Below are 11041 nucleotides of genomic sequence, written 5' to 3' on the forward strand. Positions count from 1 at the left end.
GGAAAGGAGAGAAGAGAGGGACGTTGGGGATTTGGCTGGGGGGAAAGGGGTGGAAGAGATTGGAATTTTAAAATTTAAAAACTACAAGCCTCATGGTGCTAAAATTCAGAATTCCTAAGAGGGGTTGCTACTAAATTTTATTTCAAATTGATTGCATACTTTTCTCATTGAAAACATAGTGAAAGGATTGAAGATGCTTTTTAAAAATCTATTTAGAAAAGATCTGTCTGCAAAGCTTAGTCTGCAGCAATATAAATGACCACATATAAAATAGGTATTTAACTTAAAATTATATTTTTAAACTCCAAAATGTGCAACTTTATGAAAGGCTTTTTATGGAGCTATTTATATTTATGTTGAATAAAATGTTCATTATCAATTAATTTTAAATTCAGCTCCTTGAATTATATACGATAGCACTGAATTTTATGTATTGCAGTACATATATGACATCAGCCAAATTTAATTAACTTGATCTATCTATCTCAGCCATGTTTATGCTGCATGTTTAAAGTTACTAGAAAGTGGGTAAAAAACTACAGACCTGTTGAATAGTTTGCTTTTGATTGCTGACCTTTTTATGGTTCTGCTTTGTTTTTGCTGCCTACAGCTGTTGGTTTTTACTGTAAGTATTTTGAAGATTCTATGCTTTTTAATGCTTATGTTTATATGTAGTATTTTATTTTTAAAAATCAATGTGAAAGAACTGAATGAAGCAGAAAGAACTTTTCCATCCACGTATAAGATTGCCACTGTAAACTGGCATGTATTCTTTTTTAATTTTATTTATTTACTTTTTGCACGTGAATTTTTTCTCTGTTTCAAGAAAAGCGATTTTAAATATAATGTTACATGCAATAAACCTTATATTTCAAGAAAAATGATCTTAAATATAATGTTGCATGCAGTAAACAACTACTCAAGAAAAATGATCTTACATATAATACATACAATAAACATTAATACTTCAATAATAAAAAAAATTTAAGTATAATAATATTACCAAAACTGTACTAACATAGGATGATATCACAAAAGTTGTAGGAAATATTAAAAATCTGCAAGTAACAGGATTACTTCTATTATATTCTAGAATATTTTTCCCCCTCTGGCTCTATTTTTGTTCATCAGTTTATGTTGTTCATTATATTCCACAAATGAGTGAGATCGTATGATGTTTATCTTTCTCCGACTTGCTTATTTCACTTAGTATGATGCTTTTAAAGTCTATTTTGTTAGATATGAGTATTGCTACTCCAGTTATTTTTCTTTTCCATTTGCATGGAGAATTTTTTTCCATCCCTTCACTTTCATCCTGTGGTTCTTAGTTCTTTGTTCTAAGCTGAGTCTCTTTTAGGCAGCATTTATATGGGTCATGTTTTCTTATCCATTCAGCTACTTTTTGTCTTTTGATTTAAGCACTTAATCCAGTTACATTTAAGGTTATTGACAGGGCTTGTTTGTTGCCATGTTTTTTTATGCCTGTGTTCCTTCTTCCCTTTCTATTCTTTTTAAAGCATTCCCCATTTTCTTTTCTCTTGCTGTCTTTGAGATTCTCTCTTTGTCTTAATTTTTTGGCATTTTAATTATGATGTGTCTGGCTGTGGGTCTGTTTGTGTTCTTCTTGTTTGGGGTTCTCTGTGCCTCCTGAACTTGTGTGACTTTTTCCTTTACCAGGTTAGGGAAGTTTTCTATCATTATTTCCTCAAACACCTTCTGTATTCCTTTCTCCCTTTGTGCCTCTTCTGGCACACCTACTATTCTAATATTGTTATGTTTCACATTGTCCCACAGCTCCCTTAAGCTGTCCTTCTGACTTTTAATTTATCTTTTTTTTTAATTCTCTAATTGAGTGCTATTTTCAACTCTGTCTTCTAATTTACTGATTTGATCCTCAGATTCCCCTAATCTGCTGTGTATTCCTTCCAACATGTTCTTTATTTGTGTTATGTTTCCTCATTTTGTTGTCTGTTTGGGTTTGTGACTGTGTTTTAGGTAGATCCTCTATACTTCTCAATCTCTAGTGCAGGACAGTGTTAAAGGCTGTTTCTGACTAATTGGATCAGGCAAAGACTCAAAGCCTCCAGAGACTTGGCTCTGCCTACAGACTGATAGGATTCTGACTTGAATTGTCCTCCTCTCCCCCCTTTATCCCCCCCCCTCCCAAATAATCCTCAGGTGTGGTGAGAGTTTTTTCAAGAGAGTGGGACATTTGCTTCTGCCTGGAGGCTAATTTTACTTTTAATCTCTTAAGTGGCCTCAAAGCAAGGTGTTTTCCAATAGGGTGTGTCAACTGTCTTCCCCCAAGGTAAGGCAGATGTCTATGTGGGGAAGATGTCCTCTGCTATGTGAGGGAATAACTCAGCCCAGGAAACTTGGGGTGTCTGCCTTCTTAGCTCTATCCCCCGAGTCCCCAGTCCTGGGTTCTGCTCTCACAGCTCCAGTCTACTTCACCCTCCCTCTGCCAGAGCACAAGGTGGTGCCTGAACTTTCAGCTGCCACTCCCTGGCAGATAGTATCCCACCACTTTTCACAGCCAGATGTTATATGGGTACCCTCCTCAGTTTTGTGCTCTCTGCTGGGGAGCCCAGTTTTGGGATTAGATCGCAGATATCTCAGTGCCCCTGCCTCCCCCCCGCCCCCGCGCAGCTGAGACATCTCTCTGGGACTTCAGTTGCTATCTGTGAGTGCCCAGCCAGCCCATTCATGCCTCCGCCCCTCCTATCATTCTCAATTGGGTCTCCACCTTTGGTCCTTGGGTATCAGGGTTCTCTCCTTTGAGTTTTCCATTGATTTTTCAGGAAGGCTTTCTGTATTTCAGTTGTAATTCCAGCTTGTTCCTTGGAGCATGTCCGTGCAGCATCCTCCTCCTCTGCCTCCATTTTTAATCTCTCTCAGCAGTTTTGAAGAACGCTGGTCATGCACTTTGAAGAAAGTCCTGGAGAATACACTTGGTGGCCGCTCAGGCACCAGTGCCTTTAGAATGATAGAGCTGCATCACCACATCAGGAGTCTTCCTCATCTCCTCAACTCGAGGGCACAGCCATAGTTCCACATGGAGAAGAAGAGCTAGGTTGCAGGTTCGATCCGGGTCCCAGGGCACCTACAAGAGGCAGCTGATTGCTATTTCTTTCTCACACTGATGTTTCTCTTTCTCTCTCTCCCTGCCCCCACTCTGGCATGTTCTTTTAGTCACTTCCTTTAACCATATATGTTTTTATATTCATAGCATTAGAGTATACATGCTATTCTAAATCATGAAGTGTTTTCTTTTGTTTCTGGAATTTTTGACCTAATACAAGATGAGGCCTAAAATAATTCAGAGTGTGGCTAAAAGGATTTTGAAACTTCAGAATTTTTTTTCTGAGTTTGTGTATGGAACTTTTGCTTCTTTTTCATTTAATAGCACAGACCTTTTTTAAAAATTTCTTTGATATTTAGTAAACTTTAAAATCCTTTCTACATTGCAAATCTATTATTTTAACGGATTTTTGGTTATAAATGAACATATAATTAGTTTTTTAAAAATCAAACTGTAGAGAAAGGATGGAATATAAATGTCTTCACTCCCCAGAATTAGCAGTTCTTCATTTACTTGCATATCCTTCTTGAGATTTCAGTGCATATAAAATGTGTGTATCATTTACTTCACCCCAAATGATATGCTGCATTATCATTTAGCCCATTTCACTTAGCAATATAACTTGAATACTTTTCTGTGTCAGAATGCAGAAAACAGCTAATCGTATTCCATTTAACCAGTCTTTTAGTGGACATTTAATTTAGAGTGTTGCCTTAACCTCGGTGTTTATATATCTTTACATGTTTTATATTTGCATTATTATTATATTTGAATTTTGTTTAAAAAAATCTTGTGGAGATTTGTTTTTTGTTTCTTGGCTTGCAAACTTAATATTTACTATCTGGCTCTTTTATACAAATTTGCCACTCCTTGATCATTGATACCTTTGTACCACTGCTTTGTGTTTTCTTTGTGACACTCTTCACTATATGGCATGTCTTATTTACTTAATGGTCTTGAACCACCACTTCCTCTCTTGAATACAAGCAAATCCCTGAGAGAAGAGGCTTTGTCCTTCTCATTTATTACTGTGTCTTTATCACCTGAACATTCTTGGCACATACTAGAAACTCTATAAATGTTAATTCAGCAATAACCATTTAAAGCAGAAGGAAGAGGGAGCCTTTTTATTTTTATGATCATCTTAAATACAGAAAAAGTTCTCTGATTTTAATGTAACCTCGGTGTCAGTATATGCATTCTTTAAATATCTCATTTTCTTTTATTTTACTTAGGCAAGATTATAGTTAGCACTCTACAGATTTTGCCTGGGGGTTAAAAGTCCAGATATTTGAGAATCCTTTTCTAAAACTTATTTACCTATCAGGATTTTATGAATGAAGTGGGAATTATAAGACTAATAAATGCTGTACTTCTCAATGATTCCTTTAAAATGTCTATTTTGCACTTACAGAATTATATTTTTAAGTGTAGTCTAGCTCCAGACCTAAATTCGAACTGATTAACTCATTTTTGGTTGATTCAACTTGATTCTAGCCCAGGGGTGGGCAAACTTTTTGACTCGAGGGCCACAATGGGTTCTTAAACTGGACCGGAGGGCCGGAACAAAAGCATGGATGGAGTGTTTGTGTGAACTAATATAAATTCAAAGTAAACATCATTACATAAAAGGGTACGGTCTTTTTTTATTTTTATTCATTTCAAACGGGCCGGATCTGGCCCGCGGGCGTAGTTTGCCCACGGCTGTTCTAGCCTCATATTTATCATTCATATAATCAGTTAATATTTGAAGGTCTGCCGCGTTCCAAGTATTATGTTTGGCATGTATGATTTTCTCCCAGTAATAAACATGTTTGTAAAGAATATGTATGTATTATACATGTAGCACTTCTAAAATAGAAAAAGATTTACATTGATGCTGATATTAGTGCAGGGAATTCTTCTATCTCTAAAATTTTTTCCAGGTTGGTATTTTTATTGGCAAATTCATCAGGGTTTGTCTTAATCCTTTGAATAATCCCATTTTCGGGGTCTATTCTGGAGGTGCCCATTTATGATGCCCAAATCCCTCATACATGACTATACAACAGTTTGTTGCCTGGGCGTAGGGGGGGTGGGGGTGGCTTTAACAGAGTATGACTTTTTTACACTGTTTAGCAAGATACACAACTCTCTGTTCCTTCCCAGATGTGGTTATAGTATGTTCACAACAAGAGAAGAGAAAATGAAATGTGTGCATGTCATTAGGGGTTTGGATAATTAAAATATATAAAAATGACATCAAAATGTTTATAAATAAATAAAAAGAATTATGGCATCCAAATTGTATGTATAGTATTTTCCTTATTTTTATCTTTATGTTTTTCTGTGAACATGTATTAGTATTTTGTCACCTGAAAAGATACATACGTTTATTAATCAAATGCAGCAGTGATTTCTGTTCATCTGAAATAGAAATGTATATTTCACTGTTGAGAAGGATCTTTGTGTTCCAGATTGCTTTTTGAAGAGGTAAAAGTAATATTCCTGAAAATAACAGGGCATATTTTTTAATTTATATAGATATTCCTGATCAAGTTATAAGAGTTTTTAAAGCAGATCAACAAAGTTGCTACATTATCATCAGTAAAGACTCTACAGCTAAAGAAGTTGTTTGTCATGCTGTTCATGAATTTGGTTTGACTGGTGCATCTGACACATATTCTCTCTGTGAAGTTTCTGTTACTCCTGAGGGTGTCATAAAACAGAGAAGACTCCCGGACCAATTTTCCAAATTAGCTGATAGAATTCAGCTCAATGGAAGGTGAATGTGCTTATTAGTGAATGTACTTATTTCTAGATGTGTTTTTGAAGATTCCATGTTAAAATAGATATTTTAAATAGAAACATCATGTCTTAGGGCCGCTGAGTTCTCTCTAAAATTGAAGTAGGATTTCTTGTATTTGGCCCCAGCTTTTCTTATCTCCATAATTTTAGAAATGTATTCAAAATGGCTATCCAAACATGGGAAAAGTAAAGGGAAGACAGTTAAATATTTTAGCTCTTTTTCTAAAATAAAGTTTTAGAAACACTGAAGTAGTTCACTCTCCGTTTTATACAGAGAAGGAAACTAAATAATACATATCTTTACATGTATCTGATTTATTAATTTATTAATTTGTTTTCAATGTGACCATACATACTTTGGGCAAAAGAAGCTGTAATTTTCACAATTTATTTTCTAAGTAGTTATCCTTTTATGAATATGTGGGAATTTAGGAAAAAAAAATTAATGTTTTGACAATAAAGAGGGAAAGCACTCTTTAAGTATAAAATAAATTATAAAAAAACAATTTTTTCCTTTTAGGTATTACTTAAAAAATAACATGGAAACAGAGACCTTATGTTCAGATGAAGATGCTCAAGAACTCGTTAAGGAAAGCCAACTATCCATGCTGCAGCTCAGCACCGTTGAGCTGGCCACTCAGCTGTCAATGAGGGACTTTGATTTGTTTCGTAATATTGAGCCTACTGAATACATTGATGACCTTTTTAAGTTAAATTCCAAAACAGGAAATACTCACTTGAAAGAGTTTGAGGACATTGTAAACCAAGAGACATTCTGGGTTGCCTCAGAGGTTTTAACCGAATCGAATCAGCTTAAACGAATGAAGATTATTAAGCATTTTATTAAAATTGCACTTCATTGTCGAGAATGTAAGAACTTCAATTCCATGTTTGCAATAATAAGGTAAGTTTGTACAAATATGTGTACAATTTTCTCATACTATTAGACATGAAGCTGGTTTCTGCTTAGGTATTAATGACTAGGAAAGAAAAAGTTTAATAAATAGGTTTTTACTGAAAGTATTGTAAAGACATATGTCTTCCACTCTTGGGATACTGGCTTTTTGTCTTTGTTTCTCCCATCTTTCTGTTACTTAAACATTTTTTGGGTGGGGGTGGGCTGTGTGGATGATTGGTATAATTTTGATGCATTCGCATGGATGGCTATTGTAATGTTGGCTGTTGCCATTTTTTAATTTGATAATATGAGGGAAAAGAAGTTTGTGCCTCTGACTAAACAGTCAGGTATTGCATGTTTTAAAAATTGTGGCACACCAATTGAAAATCGCTGGTCTAGCTAAACATTGTCAATTTTGTCATTTCAAAAAAAAAGTTCTTAGTTTCATTGATCTTTTTTATTATTTTTCTGGCCTCTATTTTATTTTTTTCTATTCTATGTTTATTTCCTTTTTTATCCTAACTTTGGGATAAGTTTCTTCTTTTTACAGTTCTTTGATGCGTAAAGTTATTAGTAGGTAGTTTATTTAAGATCTTTGTGTGTTTTTTTGTAATATGGATGTTTGTCACTCTTCTGTTTTAGAACTGTTTTCGCAGCATCCTATAGCTTTTGTTATGTTGTATATCTATTTTCCTTTGTTTAGAGATTTTTTAAAATTTTCCTTTTGTTTTCTTCTTCGGCACATTGGTAGTTCAAGGGTGTGTTGTTTAATTTCCAGTTATTTGTAGATTTTCCAGTTGTCCTCTTGTTAATGCCTAGTTTCACACCATTGTGGTTTGGAAAGATACTAAGTATGATTTCAATCTTAACTTTATTAAGCTTTCTTTTGTGGCTTATCTTCAGATCTATCCTAGAGAATGTTCTGTGCATGCTTGAGAAGAATATGTATTCTACTGATGTTGGATGGAGTGTAATGGATATAGGGTCAATGTTTCCATACTAGTTTTCAGTCTATATGACCTATTCATTGCTGAAAGTGGGATATTAAAGTCCCCCTCTATTATTGTATTGTTGTCTATTTCTTCCTTCAGATCTGTTAGTATTTGCTGAATATATTTTGGCACTCCAGTTTTGAGTGCTCATATATTTACAATTATTGTGTCTTCATGCAGAGTTCACTCTTTTATCATTATGTAATGTAAATGGCTTTTTGTCTCTTGTTATCGTTTTTGGCTTAAAGTCTATTTTGTCTGACATAAATATAGCTAGTCCAGCTCTCTATTGGTTTCTACTTATGTGGAATATATTTTTCCTTCCCCTTCACTTTGAGCCTCTGTGTGTCCTTTAAGTTGAAGTGACTTTTTTGTAAGCAACATATAGTTGGATCTTGTTTTTTTTATCCATCCAACCATTCTGTGCCTTTTGATTGGAAAATTCAGTCCATTTACATTTAGTGTAATTATTGACATGTAAGGACTTACTACTTCCATTTTACATCTCATTTATTTATTTTCTGGCTGTTTTGTAATTCTTTTGTTCCTTCTCAACTCTTTTGCTGTGTTTTGTTGTAAATTGATGATTTTTTGTTGTGGTGTTCTTGGGACACATCATAGAAGGCAGGGTTCTTTTTTCTTTTTTAAATATGTTTTTATTGATTTTAGAGAAAGAGGAAGGGGGGAGATAGAACCATTGACGTGAGAGAGAAACATCTATCAGTTGCCTCCCAAACACACCCTGACTGGGGATCCTGGGGATCATACTGGTGACCTTTTGGTGCACAGGGCGATGCTCAACCAACTGTGCCACACCGGCCAGGGGCCCGAAGGCAGGGTTTTTTGGTAAAGACAATAATGCTGCTAAAACTAGAAAGCAGCAGGAAAAGAAGACAACCAAATATGAGATGGATTGACTCCATAAAAGAAGCCATAGGCATGAGAATACATACAGGAGTTGAACAGGGCTGTTGAGGACAGGATATTGTGAACATCACTCATTCATAGATATCCACAGGAGTCAGAGTGGACTTAATGACACATAACATACACATGCTCTGATTCCCTTTTCTTTATCGTTTGTGAATCTACTATAGGTTTTTGCTTTGTGGTTTCCATGAAACTTGCATAAAACAATTTATAACAGTATTTAATGCTAATTACTTCAATCACATATAAAACTCTACCCTATAAAACTCTACCCTTTAACTTCCATTTTATGTTTTTAATGTCACATTTACCTTTTATATAGTAGCTATAGTTATTGATATCTTGTCCTTTAACCTTCATACTCTAGTTGAGTGGTTAACACACCTCAAATTACAGTACTGAGATTTTGCAGAATTTTATTACCTTTGTCAAAGTGTTGTATATTTTCATGTGGTTTCACGTTACTACTAGTTTTCATTTCAATTTGAAGATTCCTTTTCAGCATTTCTTGTAAGGCAATTCTAGTGCTGATGAATTCTCAGCTTTTGTTTTTCTGGAAAGTGCTTTATTTCTCTAGTATAGTTTTGCCAGATTATTCTTGGTTGGTAGTTTTGGGTTTTTTTTTTCAGCACTTCAAATGTATCATCCCATTCTCTCCTGGCCTATATGATTTCTGCTAAGAATTCTGCTAATAGTCTAATGGGGGTACCTTTATAGGTTACCATTCTTTTTCTCTTACTGCCTTTAGCATTCTCTCTCTTTCTTTGATTTTTGGCAGTTTTATTATAATGTGTTTTGAAGAAAGTTGTTTTGGATTGAAATAATGGAGTGATCCCGCTTCCTGAACTTGGATATTCAGATCTCTTCCCTGGTTTGGAAAGTTTTCTGCCATATTTCTCTAAATAGACTTTCTGCCTCCTTCTCTCTCCTAGAACTCCTATGGTTTGGATATTGATTTTTTTTTTTTATGGTTTCCTTTAGATCATGTAGGCTTTCTTTACTCTTTCTTTTATTTTTTTTCCTTAAACTGGGTTATTTCAAAGTTCCTAAACTCTGTCTCACTGATTCTTCCTTCTATTTCATCTATCCTGGTGCCAGTGCTCTGTATTACACTTTTCATTTCATTGAATTTTTCAGCTTTAGATATTTATTTGGTTCCTTTTTTGCTTCCTATATTTTGAGTATGTATTATTTTCCTAATTTTATTGAATTAACCTGTGTGTATTTTTGTAGCTCATTTGAGTTTCCTTAAAACAACTATTTTGAATTCTTTACCAGGTAAATCGTAGATCTCCATGTTCTGGGCTTAGTTATTGGAAGATTATTGTGAACTCTTGGTGAAGTAATATTTTCTTGATTATTGGAGTTTTGCATTTTTGTTTTGTTTGTTTGTTTTTGATTTGAGATAGCAGTTAGCTCCTTTAGTTTTTACTTCTTCAAGGTGAAAAAATAAAAAGGAAAAAACCCTTTCATCAACCTTGCTATAGATTTTATTGTTTTGTTGTTGTTAGTCCTCACCCAAGCATATTTTTCCATTGATTTTTAGGGAGAGTGGAAGAGAGAGGCAAAGAGAGAGAAATATTGATGTGAGAGACATTGATTGGTTGCCTCCTGCACGAGCCCCAACCAGGGTCCCGGCTGGGGAGGAGCTTGCAACCGAGGTGCATGCCCTGGACGGGAATCAAACCAGAACCCTTTGGTCCTCAGGCCAACACTCTAACCACTGAGCCAAACTGGCTAGCCCAGGGGTGGGCAAACGTTTTGACTCGAGGGCCACACTGGGTTCTTAAACTGGCCCGGAGGGCCGGAACAAAAGCATGGATAGAGTGTTTGTGTGAACCAATATAAATTCAAAGTAAACATCATTACATAAGGGGGTACGGTCTTTTTTTTCAATAGTTTTATTCATTTCAAACGGGCCGGATCCAGCCCGTGGGCCGTAGTTTGCCCACGGCTGGGCTAGGGCAACCTTCCTATAGCTTTGAGGCTTTCCCAGGTGTTGTATGAACACACCTGCTCTATGCTTCCTGTGGCAGAATTCTTGTGGCAGAATTATGAAGCTTGTGTCTTCTCTCAGTCCTATAACACATCATGTCCGTTGCTGGTAGTGTCTCTTTGTTTTCTTGATGGTAGCCGTTTGTGGTTTCTCCTTTGCCTGCAGACACCTGCGTATGCTCCCTCTACCAGAGAGCTTGGTCTCAGGACCTTACACAGGGAGTCAGCAGCAGAGCAGGGGGAGGGGTGGGTTTGGTACAGGTGCACTGCAGGTGCCCATGGGAGGGATCTGTAGGTGAGGTGTTCCCTTTGTCTCCTGGGTGGGCTTCCTGTTGTAGTCCAGAAGCAGTCAGCAGG

General features: G+C 35.8%; 1 protein-coding gene across 7 annotated transcripts in view; it reads left to right on the forward strand.

The window, feature by feature from the left end:
* RAPGEF6 (Rap guanine nucleotide exchange factor 6) overlaps positions 1–11041 on the forward strand; it is a 184576-nt gene that overhangs the window by 135874 nt on the left and 37661 nt on the right. For 4 of the 7 annotated variants that reach the window (XM_015560937.1, XM_006759164.2, XM_006759167.2 and 1 more), the window contains 3 exons: positions 611–625; positions 5606–5846; positions 6390–6773. In XM_015560937.1, the coding sequence (XP_015416423.1) occupies positions 611–625; positions 5606–5846; positions 6390–6773 (640 nt within the window). The remainder of the gene's footprint in view (positions 1–610; positions 626–5605; positions 5847–6389; positions 6774–11041) is intronic. The other 3 variants (XM_006759163.2, XM_006759165.2, XM_006759168.2) reach the window with 1 other exon arrangement.

This window comes from Myotis davidii, unplaced genomic scaffold (assembly GCF_000327345.1).
Source record: "Myotis davidii unplaced genomic scaffold, ASM32734v1 scaffold456, whole genome shotgun sequence".
In the NCBI taxonomy this organism is placed as follows: domain Eukaryota; kingdom Metazoa; phylum Chordata; class Mammalia; order Chiroptera; family Vespertilionidae; genus Myotis; species Myotis davidii.